Consider the following 21461-nt stretch of genomic DNA (forward strand, 5'->3'; position numbering starts at 1 on the left):
GCCTAAACAGGATTATTTATTCTAATTTAGCCCACAAATCAGGGCCAAAACTGATTCAAACCCAGATGCTTCGGTTTTATTAGTTTGTGGGATTATAGCTGCTTTTTTATCATCAGTGCATAAGAAGCAAGCAAACATTAATAAGATGTGTGTTCTTCAGTCAATATTCTTGCTTCTGTTGACATGCTCAAAGCTCTCCATTCCCAGTTAAAGTTAAAGTGGTACCTCAGGTTACAGACTCTGCTAACCCAGAAAATAGTACCTCAGGTTAAGAACTTTACCTCAGGATGAGAACACAAATCGTGCGGCAGCAGCACAGCAGCAGCAGGAGGCCCCGTTAGCTAAAGTGGTACCTCAGGTTAAGAACAGTTTCAGGTTAAGAACAGACCTCCAGAACGAATTAAGTTCTTAACCCGAGGTACCACTGTACTTCTGAGCACATTCATATGGCAACTTCTTGTGCTCCAACTTGGACATTGGAGTTGATGATATGTGGCTTCCTTGGTAAACAGAACCCTAAGGGCCAAAGTAGATATCTTGGGGCCACTCACTATTCAGGAACCCACCCATTCAATATATGATTTGGGAAAGAGGCAGGGGTTTTGCTTTAACAATTTGAAAGACTGCTTTGGGGGCCGCTTTCTCTCACAAACTGGCCTTACCATGACATTTGCCATTGCTATGTGTCCCACTGCCATCCAAAGTCTACTCAGCTCCTAAGTAGGCCCAAGTGGCAGCCTCATTATGGCGCTTAGATGGGCTGTGAAGACTTTTTTTGTTTCACTGCCTTTTCAGTTAGCCCTCCCCACTTTCTTCTGTTTCCGCTCTATCTTGTGAAGTTTTCATTCTGTTCTCATTTTATATTAGGTTTATTATTAGGAGGAGGAGCAGGAGGTAGAGAAGTATGTTATGGACCCTTTAATTAACGTCCTAAACCACAGAAGTATGTGAGAGAGGAGCACTTAGCCTGACTCTCCTCCCTTCCCTTGGCACAGTCATTTGTGAGGCATTTCCTTGACTTTGTTATAAGAATTTTAAGGTCTCAAATACAGAATAAATATTCATAAACGCACACATATCTAAATATATGAACCATGTGAAATAGTATAGGAGAGCAATCCTGGAGCCATTCTGACTCTCCCAATGACCTCAAACATTCCTCTGAAGTAAGGGAAGCAAATGGAGAAAGCCTTCCCATTGTCTTTTTACTTGAAAATCTTTAAGGTGTATTTGTGAATGAATAGGGTGGGCCTGTGACCTGGATTCAGGAACTAAAGTATTAACCATCACAAAAGAATGGCCAGACTGCCCAGGTAATGCAATCAGTGACCATTATCAGGTATCCTGGCAAACAGGATTTCTGCTGTAGACCACCTCCTCTGCTGTAGACCGCTTCCTTCTGTGATGTATCTATGATGTTTTAGGGGGGTGGTCTTGGGCTACAGGGTGGGCAATTTCAAAAGTCTATATAAGAGCTTGCACACCATTGTTCAGGGTTCTCCTCCCTCCAGCGTGTGGTGAGCCTGTTGCAACAGTTCCTTGAATAAAGATCAGGCTTACTGGCCGCTTTGCTTTTCAATTTACTCTGGTTGGCTTTTGTTATTTCTCCTACCAATAGGGAACCCACTTAAGGACTCTATGTGGGCTCTGGAAAGGAGCAGTTTTTTTTTCTTATAACAACTTCCTTACAGGAAGCAAACCAGTAAGGGAGAAAGTGTCTGAGGCAACAGACTGAAGAGAGGTAAATTCAGGGTCACTCCCCCCCCCCAAAGTAAGGCCCACTCTGCCTCTCATGTTATGTATGTGAAAGGGGAGGGCATGTGAGGGGGATGAGGTATCTGCTATCTAGAGTGGCTACTTACACATCACCCAAAAACCAAAGAGAGGGCATAAAAGGACAATTTGCAAAGGAATTGTATATACTAATTTATACGTCTAGATGCACATTCAGAAAATAATTGCCACAATTTAAAAAGAAACACAATGCATCTTAACATAGTGGGGAAGATTGTGACCACGGAAGCTCAGCCTGCTGTCTAGGTTCTACCTATGGCTGGGCCACTCCAAGACCCCTGGTTACACTCCCTTCTTAGGGTTCTTTCTCAGACTTAGACGGGACAGCTCTTCACATAGAGGACTCCTTCAGTCAGAGGACTGTCCTCTGACAGTCCTTCAGATAGATGGGCGTCCTCTGTAAAGTAGGGCAAAAGTAAGGAAGAAATGGTAAGGCAATAGGACCATCTGCAGTCCAGCATCCAGCACTCTAGGAAGGACACGGCTGCAAGGGTGTACAGGGGTCAGCATCTTCAGAAGCAAAGTGACTGTAGAGAGAAAGAGAGCTGGTGGAAATTGGAGTCTCCTCTTGGACCTCAGGAGACTCTTTGCCTAGGTCACTTAGCTGATGCCTGGTCTTATCTCTTTCTCACACATAACCTCTCTCTTCTTCTTTTTTTGCTGGGTTGTTTCCTGGAGATGAATTGACATAGAAGAGAGAAGGCAGAGGATATAGGCCTTAACATTCCCAAGCCGTAGCACAGGGGTAAGGAATCTTCTTCAGTCTGAAGGTCACAGCCTTCCAAGGGCCAGAGGCAAAACAAATGTAGATGTTAGCCTTCAGTGGTAGGCTAGTTTCTACACACACTCATGTGCCCCTCTCTGCCTTCTAATCCAGGCAAACAAAGGTCATTATCAGAGTTCAAGGACACATTCCAGTCAGGCAAGAACATTTAAGGAGGGTGCAACACAGGGCTGATGAAGGGTGTGGCCTGGGAAGAGTCCCAAAGGCCAGGTAGAAGGACCTGGAGGTTCCCCAGCTCTGTTGTAGAGCATGAACTGAAGCATGGGGTCTTTTCTCCAATACATATTTGGTCACTTCTTGCAGGAAGTAAAGCTGTGCCAACAACATAGTATCTTGGGGCACTGAATGTGTTAAAAACCCACATAAATAAAATAAATGAAAATCAAATCTAGTCACAACCCATTCGGTAATGATATTTTCAGAAGGAGCCAAAAAGACCACACACAATTATCATCTTGAGACAGATTCTTATTTCCTAGCCCATAATTTAAATCAGTTCCCTTCACTGAAAACAAGCAGAGAGGGGGAGAGAAATGAATAGCTGCCAATATTGTTGAAGAGCTCATCTGTGTTTCAGGAGCAAAAAAGGGATGGTGTGAAGAGGCTCTGTTAAACAAGGGCATTCAGCTACTAGGATTCCATAGCTGGTGACAACAATCCTGATACTGGCTTTGTGTGTTGTTGTTTTTTTAAAAAGGTGGGATCTGACTATCTTTGGTTCTGATCGTCTTCAGGAGCAAACCTGATCTTGTACACTGGCACTAAGCTCCTGAAAATTGTAGAGGGGCCTGTTTGTTCATGGATGGAACAGCACATTCAGGTCTAGTAATTATAAAAAAGAATTGTATAAGGTTTGATAAATAACATACAACCCACTTTTCTACAAAAAGTGGGGGGCTACGTGGGCCTTTTTTGGAATATGCGTAGTGTCACATTTTTACAAGTACAGTGGTACCTCAGGCTACATACGCTTCAGGTTACATACACTTCAGGTTTCAGACTCCGCTAACCCAGAAATAGTGCTTCAGGTTAAGAACTTTGCTTCAGGATGAGAACAGAAATCGTGCTCCGATGGTGCGGCAGCAGCAGGAGGCCCCATTAGCTAAAGTGGTCTTCAGGTTAAGAACAGTTTCAGGTTAAGTACAGACCTCCAGAATGAATTAAGTACTTAACCCGAGGTACCACTGTATCCTGACCCTCCTCATAACAATACAGGAGACAAATCCAAAGTTTCTCCTCCACCATCTGCAATACAGGAATGATATTGATTTGTCCTAGAAGGTTGTGTTCTACACATTATGAGGTTATGTGAACTACCTTGAATCCTCTAATACAATACATAAATGCTATGTGCTACCAGTTTAAAAGTTTGTGATGTTGGAACTGTGGGAGTAATAGCTCTTTGGATGAAAAATAAACTTCATTCCCACAAGGAACACAAGAGAAAGCTCTAAGTCATTTGGTAAGGGGAAGGAAGATGTTGTAGGGAAAACATTTCAAAACCCAGTGAGTTTTCCTATATTAGGGAAATGTCACCAGATGCCTGGGCAGCATAGATCCAGATTATATTCAGTGAAGGTTTTTTTTTTTTTAAGGAAAGGAAAATTTTGGAGGGGATGGGTTGTTCATTTCAGCTTAGATTGAGAGTCTTGCGCTGAGGGTTAGATTAACTTCAGGCTAACAATGTCACAGAGTAAATGCTCTGCGAGGGTGAAATTATGTGGAAAGGATACTATGAGAAAAGTGTGCTGTGCTTAATTAAAACTCACCAGAATACAGTAAATGTTCCACAAACAAGTGGCTGGAAGGCTAGGGTGATGGTATTGTCCTGAGTTATTCTGACATTTAATGTACTGGCAGCCAGTACTGAATTGCAGGGGAGGGAAGGGTTGTTATTATATATTGAGAGTATGAAAAGGGCTCCTGCTCCTCTGGCTGTATAGCTGTCTTTGCATGCTAAGCACAAAACAAAGGTGGGGCATGCGGTGAAAGGAGGAGGCATGTCATATCATTTGGACAGGTGCAGAATGACAGGGTGTTGTTTGGCATAGTTCGGCCATGTCTTTGATCCATCACTGACTTGGCTCAACTTTGCCATTTCCCTTTCCCCAAGATGCACATGGAGCCAACTCACTCATTGAGCATAGGCATCGATGTCCTCCTCTTGCTTTTCTGCACCATATTGGCCTGATTCCTCAGGGCAATTCGGATTAGCGAGGGAGCCAGCCGGCAAGGCTCCCCATCCACTTGCATGGGGATAGATTTGTACGTCAGCAACGTCACTTCCCGGCATTGGTGTAACCTTTCCCCGTGGCCTCCCACTTGAAGAGCAGCCTTAGCAACAGAAAGAGAAAAAGAGGGGAGGAATCAGTTCAAGTCATCAAATCTAGCTAAAATGTACTGTTATTTGCAAGACCATATGAGCTCAAGGATTGCTTTCAGCAGGTGAATTAGTACCTACTGACTTTGAGAAATTTGATTCGGTTTGCATTTAAAGGCCAATCTACCTTATTCACATTTTTGGAAACAAATGTACAAACTGAAACCCAGCCATGTTTTGAAATTTGCAATTCTCCAAACTGTGCAGTGCAGTTCTCCAGCCAAGGAATGTGCACAAAAATACATATAATAAGGTAAAAGATTATGAGGGTGAAGGTACTCGATCCCTGTCCGAGGCTTACTAGAATCTGCCTTTCCTTGGTGAACACAGGTCTTTTTAAAGTCCCAAATGGTTCTTTTAGGGTGGAGGGTGGATATTTATGAGCTGTCTGCTCTGGGCTTTTTCGCTTCTGTCTTTCCTCAAGACAATAAACATGCGCCAATAGGAGTGCAAATAGTAGCTTGAGGGAGGGCAATTTTCATTGGGACCACAGTGGTGCATGGAAAGGGTTAAACTCCCTGTGCCTACCCACCAAGGGTCCTGATGAGGGCTCCTCATGGTCACTAATTCCAATTAAAATGGATAAAAGGGATGTTTAATGCCACATGGAGTTTGACCCTTAGAGTCACACACCAACAACATTTGCAAGCTTCAGAGTTTGACTTGCTGTGCTGCTTAAAAGGCACTTGGGAGCAATAAAGGTATGTCGGTGGGAGAGACAGTTAGCAATAGGTAGGGGAAGGTTGATGCCCTGGAGAATTAATTGTTCCTTGCTCTTCTAGTCCCCCTCTCCTTGCAGAATGAATAATCTGGAAGGAAGGAAGGGCAAGACATGGAGAGAAACAAGGAATAAAAATGGGAGGCGGCAATAATTATGGCACCAGATATTAAGATAGCAACAAAGTCCTTCCTGCAAGCCATTTTTTCAGGTGCAGAAGGAAGGGGTATTCACCCATCCTTCATTGTTCCCTCAAATGGCAAACCAGGAGTGAGGAAGATTCACTCTACATACTCAGTTATTGGAAACCTGCCATTTGGTTTATTCTCTGTGAGTCAGCTCTGGTTGACTTATAGACAGTTTGCTTGCAGGAGGCAACCTATGAAAAAGACTCACCAAGGAGGCCATGGTGAACCCAATGACCTCAATGTAACCATCATCATGCCGCTGTGGTTCAAATTCTCTGTGATCTCCTGGATTCCCCCAGGGCATTGTGCCAGCACAATACCTGAACAGAAAAAACATAAGAAGAGCTCAGCTGGTTCAAAGTAAAAACCTGTTTAGTTCAGCTTCCAACCAGATGCCTATGGACAGTTCACAAGCATGAATGTGAGAGGTTGAGGATACGTGGGATTTGAGCAAACACTGAACATCTGGCCCACTTGGCTTTTAGCAACAAAACCAAGCATATGTCTTCTACAAATATATTCCAGATAGGATAAGGTTTCAGAAGGAACACCTCTGCTTTAAACCAGGGTTGTATCATGCAGACCAGGGTGGTCAATTCTCCATTTGCAGGGCTGGTGCAGGTTGCACACTTGTACTTATCCCAGTTAACTGTTTGAATAAGGTCTGAGAGGGTAAGGCAAAGAGGAAACTCATTTTTATTTTCAAAGCTCCATATGGTCAGTCCTCCCCACCACCTCTTTGGTTTCAACTCTTCACATCACCAAAGTACAACAATTTCTCAGAAAGTGAGTAAGGTCTTCCAAGTGAGGAAAGAGGACAATGGGAGGCTGTTCCCTCCCTTCCATTGGTTTATTTCAGTTAGGTCTTCGAATTCAGTGTGAGAGAGATTGAGAGGGGGAGAGGGGGGATAGAACTATAACAGCTGCCCTTTCAGGTAATTGCTAGAGATCTAATCCTAGATCTATGGGATAATTGTCTATTTTTCAAAAATGGTTTCCCCTCCTAGGGTTCCCTCACCCTGCCGCAAGTCCTCCCAGGACAAGTCCTTACCTGGGTATGTTTAAAAACACTATACATTGGAATTTCAGCTCCTGAATCTTTGGGGTCAGGTCTGTGCCATCACACTGCCAAAGAGAGTGAGAGAGAGCACACAAGTATGTATTAAGGTTTATTATAAAATAAACACCTGTGGATTTATTTCAATGAGATCTTGGACTTAAATAAAAAAACAAAAATATGTAAGGCCACATCACACAAGAAGCCCAGATGAAATAAAGAGGAACAAGCCCACACTGTATTTATTTTTGCTATATTCCCCTGGCAAAAGCAAGTACTCCAGATATGTTAATGTGGTTTGAGCCAAGTGCCATTACATCTAGTGGGAAATAAAACACACTGGGGTACACACTGGAAAAATAAACATGGAAGGAGGGAAGGTTGATGTAGCCAGAAAGCACACTTGCTGAAATAAATTTATTGAGCCCACTTTCTTTCCTTCCTTCCTTCTCCTTCCTTTTTTTGTTTCAGTTAAAGGCATGGAAGTCTTGTTCCGTCTTAAAACTGGCAACTCTGTAACAATAAATCTCTGTAACAATAAATCTAGGTACCAGCCCAAATCCCTTAAATTCACTAAATGTAAGTGAAACTAATTTCCACTTGTCTTCACGAAATGTATGCAACTTTACAATCAAGAGGAAACTTTTCTCATCTTGTTTTACCAGCCAATTCTCCAACACGTCCTTAAAAAGCATAGTTCCCCTTTTTATACTCACCACAACTTTCACATGCTTGGATAAATCTCTGGAGCTTCTCTGAAGGAAGTCTGAAAAGGCTGCCTAAATTATACAGAAAAGTAGACGGGGAAAAGAAGTGTGATATAATAATTTCATCTGAATTTCATTTTTGTTGCTTCAAGGATCTGGAGTGAAAACAAGGCCTTGTTAAGTGAAGGTGCCCCACAGAAAGAGGCTGAGTTTCAGGGCACAGTTAAGTACTGAAGTTGCTCTCAGTGAATACGACATTTCTAATTGGCAAAGTTTCCTTGAATCAGAAAGTGGCATGGAATAGGAGCCCAAAATACTCCAAAAGGATAACCAGTGACCTATTGGAGGCACAGGGATGGAAACTGCCAATTAAAGGTAAAGGTAAAGGTACCCCTGCCCATACGGGCCAGTCTTGACAGACTCTGGGGTTGTGCGCCCATCTCACTTAAGAGGCCAGGGGCCAGCACTGTCCGGAGACACTTCCGGGTCACGTGGCCAGCGTGACATCGCTGCTCTTGCGAGCCAGAGCCGCACACGGAAACGCCGTTTACCTTCCCGCTGGTAAGCGGTCCCTATTTATCTACTTGCACCAGGAGGTGCTTTCGAACTGTTAGGTTGGCAGGCGCTGGGACCGAGCAGCGGGAGCGCACCCCGCCGCAGGGATTCGAACCGCTGACCTTTCGATCGGCAAGTCCTAGGCGCTGAGGCTTTAACCCACAGCGCCACCTGTGTCCCAATTTCATTATGATGTCAGGTGACTTCAAAGGGGCTCAAGATTGAGCCTGAAGATTAAGCCAATTGGTTGATGTCCCAAAGAATAGTGGGGACGATCCTCAATAATTAAAGCAATAAAACAAACAATAAACTGTTTACTACCCCCCAAAAAATAAGCAAAATTTGGATTCAGGAAAACACGTTTCAACTCACCCCAGCATAAAACATTTTATTTCGAAAGCGGCTGTTGAATTTTTCAGGATTTGCTTCTGTGATAAAGAAGAAGAAAACAGCAGAATACAAGGAGTCTTTACTAAGTCAATTAAACAGTACGCTGCCCTTGATGGTTCAGTTCCTTATTTTCCTTCTGGCAGGCAAACAGCTGAGTTTCTAGCCATTGCTGGCTGCTGGCTAAAGAGGAGAGGCGAAAAGGATGCATCTTTGTTTTCTGTGTTCACTAGATAAGGGAGTCAAAAGGAACCGATAAACTGTATATCAGTCTATTATGGAAAAGGGGGCAAATTGCTCATCTTTTTTTTTTTTTCTTTCAAGAAACCATTGTGTGCTGATTGGTGATGTGAGATGGCCTTGCGCACAACTGAGAAGTGTTAATTTGGATTAATAAATGAAGTGTAATTCCATTATTAATGGAAGACCTACCCTTTCACTTCTAAGAAAAAGGAGAAAAGAGTATTGATGCATATATAAGAAAAACTGCTCCTTTTCCCTTATGGGGTACCCAAGAGCCCATATAGAGTACTTATGTAGGTCCTCTATTGGTAGGAGAAAATAACAGAGGCCAACCAGAAACTACTGAGAAGCAAAGCCCTGTTGCGACAGTTTAATAAAGATTAGGCTTACGAGCTGCTTTGCTTCTCAATATTCTCTGCTAGGCCTCTTTTATTTTCTCCTGCCAATTGAGAACCTACATAAAGACTCTATACTGTTTTCTTGGGTACCCCATAAGGGAAAAGGAGCAGTTTTTCTTATAACAACGCCTTGTGCTTTTATGTTGTATTTTGTGTTTTAATATCATATCTTTATGTTGTAAACCACCCTCAGAACTGCAGATCATTGTTGAAAAGCGGCACTTAAGTACACTCAGGGCTCATCTCTACTTCTCTAGTGCCAAGAATGCACAAGTCTGAGTGGTTTTCTGCCCGGACTCACACTTTCGAGGCATGAGTCTGAGTGGGCTTACCCTTGCCCCACTCCTTTCCCAAGGAAAAGCTGCTCTTTAGTGCGAAATTGGAGCAAACATCAATCTGGAGAAAACCAAATTGCCATTTGCTCTGATTGAATGCCAAGGAGCAGTTTCCCCCCTGGGAGGGGGAGCAAGAGGATAAGCCTTCAATCAAACAAACAACCCGCCTTACTTATTAAAAAACAACATCTGACTGAAACACACAGAGACACCAAAAGGAAGTCCACAAACAATAAGGACACTAAAGCAAACTCCCAGAGGGTCCCCCACACTAACCTTACGTATAAAAAATCATTTTTATTATAAATTTGAAGGTGTGGGTAACTCTGAATTAACAGGGGAAAAAATCTTTCTGGCCAAATTACTCACTTCCAAGCCTACAGCTTGCTTTCCCCCAAAGTGGTTTCACTCTCCTCTAAAAGTGTGTGTGTGCCTGTGTGTGCGCACACACACACACACACACACACACACAAACACACATACATGCACACACTGGCATCCCTGGAATAATGTCCATTCATTCTTTATAGCGCAATATGACTTCATGATTAAATAATGCTTCTGCTAAGTGAGAAAGTAGCTCAGGACCTCATCCCTACTATATAGTCCCAGGCACATTTGGCATGCACGCCAGCACATGTGCACATGGAAATGAGCGCGCAGCTGTCATCACTTCATTCCTTTGCCCTTCCATGCCCCTTCATTATTATGCTTACTGCTCACAGTCATCTTAAACACGATAAAATATGCATTCGCTCTTTCCGTCAGGCATTCAGATCTTTATTTAGCCTGGCATTAGTAAAAGGGGGGGGGGGAGGACGGACATTTTTGCATGGCTTTGTGATAGCATGAAAACGAGGAGAAGTATGGTTGTAGTTAAATCAGCCACATGCCAAACAAGGCAACTGAACAACAACTTGGGTATCATCAGTGTGATTTCCTAGCATACAGACATCTATCAGAATGACTGACCATTATTGCTTGGCTGGGTTGTGCTGTATGGAACTACATGAGTACTAAGGGCAATGTTTCAAAACAGATAGGAGTACTGTGTTCACATGAACAAAGACAAATATTATTATGCACTTTAGTAGGGACTGTTCTGGAGTGCCAGTCTTGCATGTCCTGTGTCTCCACAATATACCCCCACATAGCATGGTGTATCATTTTCAGAAGAATCAGCAAGAACAGCCCAGATTTTTGCTCTACTTCCTGGGCAAAAAGTAATCCTTTTTACAAAAGAAGATCAGTAGGATTTCCAATTGTTTATTGGCAGGGCCCCTATTTCTTTGACATTGCACAGCAGGCAGACATTTATCAGGTGAAACTTTGAGCAGCAACAGTAAAGATCACCATGCAAGGAAAAAGATTCATCTACTAAACATCTACCTTCTGTGTAGCTGGTAAGGGTACATTTATTGATTGGCTTAATTGCTCACCTCATAACAGAGAACCTTTATGCTGGGTGCAATATGTTAAAATAAAAACAACTTCAAAACAAAGCATAATAGCTAAACCACATGAGAGAGGAGAAAAGCCCAGTGTCAACGTGACTCATTGTATAAAATAATTTAAAGTTACCTTGAAGAGTTAAAAGCAGCCCAAACCCCCAGCTACATGAGCCCTGTCAGAAAGGAATTGGCAATCCTTTAGGAAGGGGTGGAGCTAGGTTTCCTCTGAGATTTTTCTCATGAATAAGCAGCTTAGAGGTATAGAGTCTTAGGTCACCTCCAGACTTTGCAGGAGGGATTCAAATGCATACCACAAATTTAGGTTTAGACTATTAAAGTGGATTGGAGCAATATGGCACAACAAATCCACTTCTTGCTTTAAAAGACAGATTGTTTTGCAGGTAGGAAAGTGATGGTTATGCACTAAAAATGTAGGATAATGAGAGGTTTATGGGAAGACATTTAGTCTTCCCACAAACAGATCCAAATGCAAACATTGCATGCATCATGCCTGAACATGCATGCCTGAACACACAAAAACCAGCTGATTGATAAGCAGCTTGTATATAGAAACCTTCAGCTCTTAAAGAGAAACCTAAATCATCTCCTGTTTTCTTTTAACTCCGGGCTTGGACACCTGTCACCCTGCAAGTCCAATATGGCCAATGGGATCAAGGATTATGGGAGCTGAGGTCCAAGAATATTGAGAGGGCCACAGGTTCATCATCCCTGCTTTAACTCCTCTATTGTGTTCTGAGGGATAGGAGCAGTCTCCACCTCAACCTCATCCCACACTGTACTGCAATGGAAGAAGCCACACCTGTTGCAGCTCTGCCTGCTATATAAGGTAAAGCACTTCTTTGAGGAAGGCGTTCACAACCTATTCATTTTCCACCCCGGTGCTCAGTAAGATAAGATATTGTTTTTGTTTGCTCACCTCGAGATTCATGGAATTCCAGTGTAACGTGAGCATCAAATCCCAGGCTGAAGTAATTATTGAAAACACTGAGGGGAAGCTGCAATGATAAGACAAGGGGAACAAGGGAAATGCTGTGTGTGAAAAGAAAAATTAAGAATATGCAATGGCAAATGTTAGGACACCTTGGGCAAGACTGCCTTGTTCTTTGTTCCACTAACCCAATATTTTATGATCTGACTGCCAGCAGCTCTGCAAGAAGTATTATTTTCCCAGCTACAGCATTAAATTAATAATAATAATAAAAAAAGGCCAGGAACTGAACCTGGGTTCTTCTGCACATGCTCTACCACTCAGCAACAGCCCCCCATATGAAGTGGATGGAGACAAAGGAGGACTTTGTAAAAGGAGCACAAAATGGCCCCCTGCAGCATGTAGGACCTTTTTCTTAAGCAATTCATATTTCTTCTCTGGAAATGCCTCCTGCTACAGGTGAAGCATGTAGCAACAGCCATTCACCTCAAGTTTACAAGACTGGCTTAGAAGGTCTGCCTGGTCCAGAGCACCATTGAAGTTGCTACTGGAACTGTTGCTAATTAGTGGCGCTCATTAGCCAAGCTGCAGAGGCAGTAAAGAATACCGTTTCGCAGCAACAGCTCACAGGCTTGCTGAGGAAAGATGCCTGAATTGGAACTGATGCCATCATCAGCCAAGGAACCGGTGGGTCCCTGTCCACTGGACTCAAAAGTTTAGTTATTTTGATTTTACTTCTTTTACTTCTTCCAGTTCTGGGCACCACAGTTCAAGAAGGACACTGACAAACTGGAACGTGTCCAGAGGAGGGCAACCAAAATGGTCAAAGGCCTGGAAACGATGCCTTATGAGGAACGGCTAAGGGAGCTGGGCATGTTTAGCCTGGAGAAGAGGAGGTTAAGGGGTGATATGATAGCCATGTTCAAATATATAAAAGGATGTCACATAGAGGAGGGAGAAAGGTTGTTTTCTGCTGCTCCAGAGAAGCGGACACGGAGCAATGGCTCCAAACTACAAGAAAGAAGATTCCACCTAAACATTAGGAAGAACTTCCTGACAGTAAGAGCTGTTCGACAGTGGAATTTGCTGCCAAGGAGTGTGGTGGAGTCTCCTTCTTTGGAGGTCTTTAAGCAGAGGCTTGACAACCATATGTCAGGAGTGCTCTGATGGTGTTTCCTGCTTGGCAGGGGGTTGGACTCGATGGCCCTTGTGGTCTCTTCCAACTCTATGATTCTATGATTCTATTCTAAATGATCTAATGCTGCTAACAGATAGGGGTTATTTCGTGATCACTGGCTGACTCTAGTTCTGCCTTTCTAGAAACAGTAAACAACCATGTAAATAAATGCAATTATTTAAGCCAGAAAGCTACTGTAAATTCTTAGCATTCCTGGACAGCATTCCCCTGCCATCCTGCATGAACCCTGATTTTCTTCCTTTGGTTTATTCCAGTAGAGGAAGATCTCACACTAACCTTCCGTGCTCCATCTTCTAGTTCATCTTGGGGCAAATCAGGATTTCTCTCCACCTGGAGGTTCCACCGGTCCAGTTGGACAATGGTCCCATCTTCTACATGGCAGAGAATTTTTGCAACAGGCTCATCTGTGTATCCCTAGAAATAAGAGATATTCATAGTCCAATGTCAACAACTGGCACTTGTTCTCATTACATGATGTATTGCAGAGATCTGACCAGAATACCGGATCAACAGTGTTATTCAAAGATGGTTTGTGAACTCCATATTCCAACCACTTTACAAGAGGTAGTGAGAGAGAGATTTTTTTGGGTGGGTGGATATTACTCCCAGAAATTCCCAAGCATTAGACCAAAAGGAGATTTATTATTATTATTATTATTATTATTATTATTATTATTATTATTATCCCGCCCTTCTGGCTGAGTTTCCCCAGCCAATCTGGGCGGCTCCCAATCGAGTGTTAAAAATAATACAGCATTAAATATTAAAAACTTCCCTAAACAGGGCTGCCTTCAGGTGTCTTTTAAAAATAGGATAGCTGCTTATTTCCTTGACAGTTGATGGGAGGGCATTCCACAGGGTGGGTGCCACTACCGAGAATGCCCTCTGCCTGGTTCCCTGTAACCTCACTTCTCACAATGAGGGAACCGCCAGAAGGCCCTCGGTGCTGGATCTCAGTGTCCGGTCTGGACGATGGGGGTGGAGACTCTCCTTCAGGTATACAGGACCGAGGCCATTTAGGGCTCTAAAGGACAGCACCAACACACCTTCAAAGGTAGCCCCACATAGAGTGCATTGCAGTAGTCTAAGCAGGAGATAACTAGAGCATGCACTGGCGAGACAGTCCACGGGCAGGTAGGGTTTCAGCCTGCTTACCAGATGGAGCTGGTAGACAGCTGCCCTGGACACAGAATTAACCTGCGCCTCCATGGACAGCTGTGAGTCCAAAATGACTCCCAGGCTGCGCACCTGGTCCTTCAAGGGCACAGTTACCCCATTCAGGACCAGGGAGTCCCCCACCCCCTGTCCCCCCAAAACAGTACTTCTGTCATGTCAGGATTCAACCTCAATCTGTTAGCTGCCATCCATCCTCCAACCCCCTTCCAGGCACTCACACAGGACCTTCACCGCCTTCACTGGTTTTGATTTAAAAGAGAGGTAGAGCTGGGTGTCATCTGCTTACTGATGAACACCCAGCCTAAACCCCCTGATGATCTCTCCCAGTGGCTTCATATAGATATTAAAAAGCATGCGAGAGAGGACGGAACCCTGAGGCACCCCACAAGTGAGAGCCCAGGGGTCTGAACACTCATCCCCCAACACCGCTTTCTGGACATGGCCCAGGAGAAAGTAGCAGAACCACTGTATAGCAGTGCCCCCAACTCCCAGCCCCTCTAGACAGTCCAGAAGGATGTTATGGTCAATGGTGTCAAAGACCGCTGACAGATCCAGCAGAACTAGGAAACAGCTCTCACCTTTGTCCCTAGCCCGCTGGGGATCATCGACCAGCACGACCAAGGCAGTTTCACTCCCATGATGAGGCCTGAATCCCAAATGGAAGGGATTCAAATGGTCCGCATCCTCCAGGCATGCTTAGAGTTGTTCAGCAACCACCCGCTCAAACACCTTGCCCAAGAATGGTAGATTTGAGACTAGGTCATAGTTGGCCATATTGGCTGGGTCTATGGATGTTTTTTTAAGAAGCGGTTTAATGACTGCCTCTTTCAGCGGGTCTGTGAATGATTAAGAATGATATAAAACCAAGTGATAGTAGGCCAAGTTCTCAGGCTCAAACTAGATGAGTTATTTAGTGTTGCTGGTTTGTTTTGTTTGTTTTGTTTTGTAATGAAAAACAAACTTGAAGCACTGTGATTGGGAGCAGATATGAGGTGGGGGTGCTGTTTAACCCTTTTCCTTCCAGCCATTTGTCTGATAACACGTAACACCTAAGTTGTTTTCCCTTAAAGGTTTGGAAATAAAATCAGTTAGTGGGGAGTATCTTCTGTCCATAGAGGTAGGGGTGAGGGAGAAATTCACTTCAGCTTGCATTTTATTGCAAACTTAGCTAATTTGCACATCTTAAAACAATAAATTGACCAAAATGCAGCTATCCTTTGAAATGCCTTCTTTTCTCAATGCTACAATGCAGTTCTGTACACAAAAAAGAATGTGTGCAAACATGTGCGTTTTAGGGGAAATTGCATTTAAAACGCATATAAAAAACTCTTGGATAATGATGGTGGTGATATTAGTGAAAACAACATGGAAAAATTCATTATATGTGGGGAAATAGCAAGGGAAAGGGAAATTAAGCAGCCCTTTCTCTTTCATGCTTCACACATCTCTTGAAAGTGGTACCCAAGCAAAGAAATATGTACTTTGTATCCATCAAGGAAACGTCTACTGGGTTTGATGATGGAGAAGCCTGCCACCTCCTAAAGGGAATATTCAGAAACCTCTTTAGCTTCTCCTGCATCAACTAGATCTCACACCTTTCAAATGGCAGCCAGTGAATGTCTGATAAAATATTTTGAGGCATAACATGCAATCTGCTTACCCCTCCCCAGTTGAGGGTGCGAGCCAGGTCATTCCCGGTACCAAGTGGAAGTACAGCAACAGGAGGCTGGGGGTTCAGCTGCAGCTCATCCAGAATGGAGAGGATCCAGCCCACCTAAACATCAAATATGACAGGAAAGGAAATGATATCATATGCTATGGGGTGGTGAAGACACACTACTTGGGATTCTCCAAATGCATATCCCATCCGTTCTCTAAGTCTGTGCAATTTTCTTTCTGCTGGTGTGTGGTTTATACTATGAATTTAAAGATCAGAATCCGAAAACCAGGATCACCCACTCTCAACCTAACCGACATCACAGGAGTATTAAGGGGGATAAAAGGTTGAGAGAAACACGTACCCTGCCTTGATTTTCCAGCAGGTATGTTGAAGTACAAATGTAATAAGTAAGTAAAAACAAATAATTTCACTCATGGCCCCTCCATGGCCCTGATCCAAATCACACACAAACACTATCATTCACAAATAGTTTCCCTAACCATAATTATCTTGAATTTCTGCTTAACCCTCAAGAAAGAAGGGAATTTTCGCTGGCCAGGTTTAATTCAAATCCATCAAACCTCCTTTAGGGAAGTTTCTCAGGCAGGGTGTAAGGAGAATGAACTTGCCCATGTGAAGACCACCTGGTGGAAACCCTTACTCATACGGTTCTCAATTGTAAACCATATGCTGATCTCCGCCAGCAGTTTCTAGATCAACTCTGTATCCCCAAATGGAAGTCAGAGTCAGAGGTCATACATTTTCTATTACTGGGGAATGATCAGGAGCTCACCAAGTTAGTGGCTAAATATCTCTATTTGGGTTTTTGTCGTTGAAATACATTGCAGACGTCTGATCTCCCTGGAGACCAAGAGATGTGACAATAAACTGCTCTGCCTCCTTTCTTTTAGCAAATGTTTTGTGCCACTGGGGAAGTGGTAATTCTGTATTGATTTGTTTTGTTTTGGATGTTGTATGTGATGCCAATAAAAGGTTTTACGATACGATACAAATAGTTTCCTCTCCACCAAGAGGAAAACATGCAAGTTTGCCTGCATGTTTTTCCTGTCACAGCTAATAGCAGCTTGGGGAGGGCTTTAGGTTTGGGGAGGAAATCAATCAGGGGCAGAAGTTGAGACAGCAGCACACCCATAAGAATATAATAAGACCCTACTGAATTAGGGCAAAGGCCCCATCTATAGCCTGGCATCCGTTCTCACAGTGGCCAAAGCTCTCTCCCTCTCCCTGCTCCTAGATTCCTTTAGGGTTCATCTCCCTTTCACCCTCCACTACAGCCCCAGTCCAAATTCTCCACTTGTTCTCAGCAGCTGCATTTTGAGAAATAAAGCTTTGGGGGTTTCAGCTGAGGTTTTTTTTTTTTTAAAAAAAGTATATTATTATGGATCCTAAATGCTCTGCATGATCTTTAGAAAATTGGATAAGACACCCTCCGAATTGTTCTGAATCAGAAGGCTGCCTGAAAGAGTCTAGAATACAGATTGCCTGAAGTTGACGATGTTGCATTTTATTGCCAGAAGAGGAAAAGTTAACAATTGGGCAGGTACACTGGAAAATCTCCCACTTTCTGTTTCTTTCAATAATGCAAAGTAATATCTGGTCTCATTGAATATTCACTAAATCCATTTGAGCAAGATTTTCATTTCTAGATTTAATGGCTTTTGGAACAACGAGACGTTAATTTGTTTCTAACATAACCTCAGCATAGATAAGTCATGTGTCTCTCATATTAATGAGAAGATGCTGCCCCCATTAGCTCAAAATGTGAAATGGAAGGAATGTGGAAACAACAAACCCAAAGCCAGCATTTTAAAATACAGCTGTGTGCATCACTTATCTCAAGTGGTGCAAGATCTCAGGGATCTCTGCATGTAGAATCAGACAGTGGAGCATTTGTGATGTGTGGTTTCATTTATGCACATACATGGACTGAGCATAAGATGCATGATTCACAGCATTAGCACTCCAACAGAACTTGCTCCCTTGCTCAGGGAGACAGAGAGTGGGGCAAAGCCATAGCTTTGAATTCAGCACAGGGAACAGGTCAAGCCTCTGTCTCTTTTCCCTGCCTAGTTCAAGACAGCCAGTTATTTGTTCTCCTTCATGGAATCTAATGCAGGCATAGGCAAACTCAGCCCTCCAGACGTTTTGGGACTACAACTCCCATCATCCCTGACCACTGGTCCTGTTAGCTAGGGATGATGGGAGTTGTAGGCCAAAAACATCTGGAGGGCCGAGTTTGCCTATGCCTACTCTAATGATACTTCCTTCAGCAAGGGATGGCTGACTCCCCCTTCTGCCCATCTTCAGTTAGTCATTTCTGTTGTCAGCCAGTCACCTGTTATCTTTACTTATGCAGCCGGAGACTTGGCTGCAGCCATTGGCTTAATAAAGAGACTGGTTTGACCAGTTTAGCAGCCCCTTTCTCCCTTCTTGCAGAAACAAATCACAAGCTTAGAGGAGATCCCAAAGATGGCTTTCAGACTGACATCCCCCGATACTATAACTATGACAGAGGCAGAGGCAGAAGGAGATGATCTCCCATCTGCCAGAAATGTCTTCTACAGGAAGAGCAAAGAAGAGCAGACATATACTGTACAGCATTTCAAGGCCTGGTTCACACATTGCTTGATTTATCTGCATTTTATTCCTGCATGCTAAGGCAAGCTTCACACATGCATGATTTTACACTCAATAGCTGTAGCACGGTGACTTGTTTGCATGGATGGACCATGTCAGGTATAACAACCCAAACTTCTCATTTCCCAATACCTGACAAAATGCTCTCCATTGGAGTCATATAACGCTGTCACTGTTCATATACGGTAATAAAGAATAGAGAAGTCAAGTCATGTGCATGGATATGTGAATTGACCCTTAATGACCAGCAGCTGCCTGCATGAAGTAACTTCACTATGAAGCCTTCTGCTATTTTCTGTCCATGCTGCTGCATCCATGAGGAACAAGGCACACATTGGAAGCTAATTTATACCAGGTCAGACTATTTGCTCCTCAACATCATCGCCACTCTTTTTTCTTAGTTGGTGTGTGCTGTTTGTCAGTGTTGCTGTGACCCCTTTCGTGCATTAGGCTCACAGCAATTTCCCTCCTTTGCTTATTACCCCAAAAAAAGTTGTGGGACTTACCGTTCCATCCCCACCACAGGCCAGGATTCGAAGATTTGGCATTTTTCTGTATAATTCAAGCCTATAAAAAGAAAACAAGCATGAAAAAAAGCTTATGTGATGATTCAGCCTGGGGGCTATTAGTTGGCAAACCCTGCTTTGAAAAAGCAAGGAGAGATGTGCCAACAAGCAACTGTAAGCAGGTGAACTGCCCAGGTACGACAATAAGGCCAGGGGTCAACAGGTGTGGGCAGGTCAGTTAGAGCAGCTGACAGAGAACTATGAGACTAGGGCATAATATAGCATAAGTCTAGCATAAAATAAGTAGGGTCCACCAAATGGCCTCTCTGTTGGTTTCTGTTTACGCCACTGTGCAGTGCTCTTGGAGTCACAAGACTCTGTTTTGCATTCCAGAGATTCCAGGCTGTTGGAAGTCTCACAGAAGACAGGAGACGGATGTGATGTTACTGGTTTCCTCTTCCTTTGTTGCTCAGTTGCTCTCTGCTTTCACAGAGAGAGCATGTATATTTCTTTTCTGTCTGCGTAGTTAGAAATAAAACCTAGCAATGTAGCTCAAACTTCTCGTCTCTTCTGCTGCTTTGATACTCTGCTGAATGGGGAACGTGCCTGGAGCCTTATCAAAGGCTCAGGTCATTAATCATCTTCAGAGGAGATTCCGAAGGCTCGACCGGAGGAGTAGCTCGGTTGTAGCAGAGATTCCGACACTCTCTCCCTGCCCCCCCCCCCAGGCCCAACATGGGAAAAGGGAAGCAACATCACAGGACAAATGAGATGGCCGGTTGGGCGGATAGGGCTCCAACAGCATTTAGCATGGATGGGAGAAAGGGCACCATTTCACCTAGGAGCTTCAATCAAAATGCCAAAACTTTATTAACTCTGGAGGGAAACAGAGGCAATAACTGTGTGGCACAGTGGCCTAGTGGAGTGGAGAATCATTACAGAATATTACGGGCATAAATACGGACAGACTAATATGTTTGAAGTTTTTTATTATTATTTGACTGAATGAAAAATTAGATAAACATTTTATTATTATTAAATTATTAGTTTTCTTATCTCATCTTTCTTCCATCATAGAAGTCAAGGTTCGTTCTTGGCCTCCCATCCAGATGCAGAAAGACTTATACCTGCTTAGCTTTGTTGCTGTATCACATATCTTCAAACTTAGGGTTGCCATACGTCTGGAATTTCCGGGACATACCTGGAATACCGCTGTCGGAAGCAGTGTCCGGATGGAAATTGATAAAAATGTCTGGGGAAATCTGGACATATGGCAATCCATGTCGGCAGTGTCATCTTTGGCGATTTTCCTTTAAAATGAGCTCAACAACTGTTCTGTCTGGATTTTCACTGTTTGAAATATGGCAACCCTATTCAAACTACATGTGTGGCTTTGTGAAACGTGGCACAATTTCTGCCAGTGATCCTTTTGGCTATATCAATCCTATTTGCCTCTTTTCATACATGCTATTTAACATCCACACACAAAGTAGTCCATGATTGAAAGTGCTATGAAAGCAGCACCTTATAGGAGGTCTAGTAACTATCGGAGAGCACCACCTTGTGGCATTGAAAAATATGGTCTGCATTTCAGATAATGAAAAGTTGCAACACAGAAGTTTACCACTGGTTAGTTTCTCCCTGCAAGAAATCTGTTTTGTGTAGAATTCATGCTCAGTTCACATGCACCGAGATGAAGCTGGTGACTTGTCTCACAGAAGTTGTGTCTGTCATTCACTTGTGGGGTAAATAAATGCACTTCTGTGCAGCTGCTAAAAGAGAGGCTCAGAGCCAATGCCGGATTTACATACAAGCTAAACAAGCTATAGCTTAGGGCCCCACTCTCTTGGGGGGCCCCAAAAAAATTAAAGGGGAAAAAACCTGGATGTACATTTCCAAAATATAAGATAAAAAACATAAAAAATAAAACTTTTGTTATTGCCAAATGCCAATGTGTTTGCATTATTAAGTTTGTTATGAATAAAAATCATTTTAAATTAGCACTTAATAATTATTTCACTATTAATATAAAAAAGGTAAAGGGACCCCTGACCATTAGGTCCAGACGTGACAGACTCTGGGGTTGCAGCACTCATCTCGCTTTATTGGCCGAGGGAGCCAGCATACAGCTTCTGGGTCATGTGGCTAGCATGACTAAGCCGCTTCTGGCGAACCAGAACAGCGCACGGAAACACCGTTCACCTTCCCGCCAGAGCGGTACCTATTTATCTACTTGCACTTTGATGTGCTTTCGAACTGCTAGGTTGGCAGGAGCAGGGACCGAGCAATGGGAGCTCACCCCATTGTGGTGATTTGA

General features: G+C 43.4%; 2 protein-coding genes across 9 annotated transcripts in view; both read right to left on the reverse strand.

The window, feature by feature from the left end:
* The window catches only part of DGKI (diacylglycerol kinase iota), a 251072-nt gene that overhangs the window by 83778 nt on the left and 145833 nt on the right, over window positions 1-21461 (reverse strand). For all 8 annotated transcript variants that reach the window (XM_079992291.1, XM_079992288.1, XM_079992294.1 and 5 more), the window contains 9 exons: window positions 19145-19205; window positions 15981-16094; window positions 13421-13558; window positions 11935-12013; window positions 8556-8611; window positions 7638-7700; window positions 6916-6989; window positions 6073-6184; window positions 4713-4912 (listed from right to left, as the gene is read on the reverse strand). In XM_079992291.1, the coding sequence (XP_079848417.1) occupies window positions 4713-4912; window positions 6073-6184; window positions 6916-6989; window positions 7638-7700; window positions 8556-8611; window positions 11935-12013; window positions 13421-13558; window positions 15981-16094; window positions 19145-19205 (897 nt within the window). The remainder of the gene's footprint in view (window positions 1-4712; window positions 4913-6072; window positions 6185-6915; window positions 6990-7637; window positions 7701-8555; window positions 8612-11934; window positions 12014-13420; window positions 13559-15980; window positions 16095-19144; window positions 19206-21461) is intronic.
* The window catches only part of CREB3L2 (cAMP responsive element binding protein 3 like 2), a 298302-nt gene that overhangs the window by 34747 nt on the left and 242094 nt on the right, over window positions 1-21461 (reverse strand). The gene's annotated exons all lie outside the window — the stretch shown is intronic.

Source organism: Podarcis cretensis (genome assembly GCF_951804945.1).
Source record: "Podarcis cretensis genome assembly, chromosome: 10".
NCBI classification, from domain to species: Eukaryota; Metazoa; Chordata; class Lepidosauria; order Squamata; family Lacertidae; genus Podarcis; species Podarcis cretensis.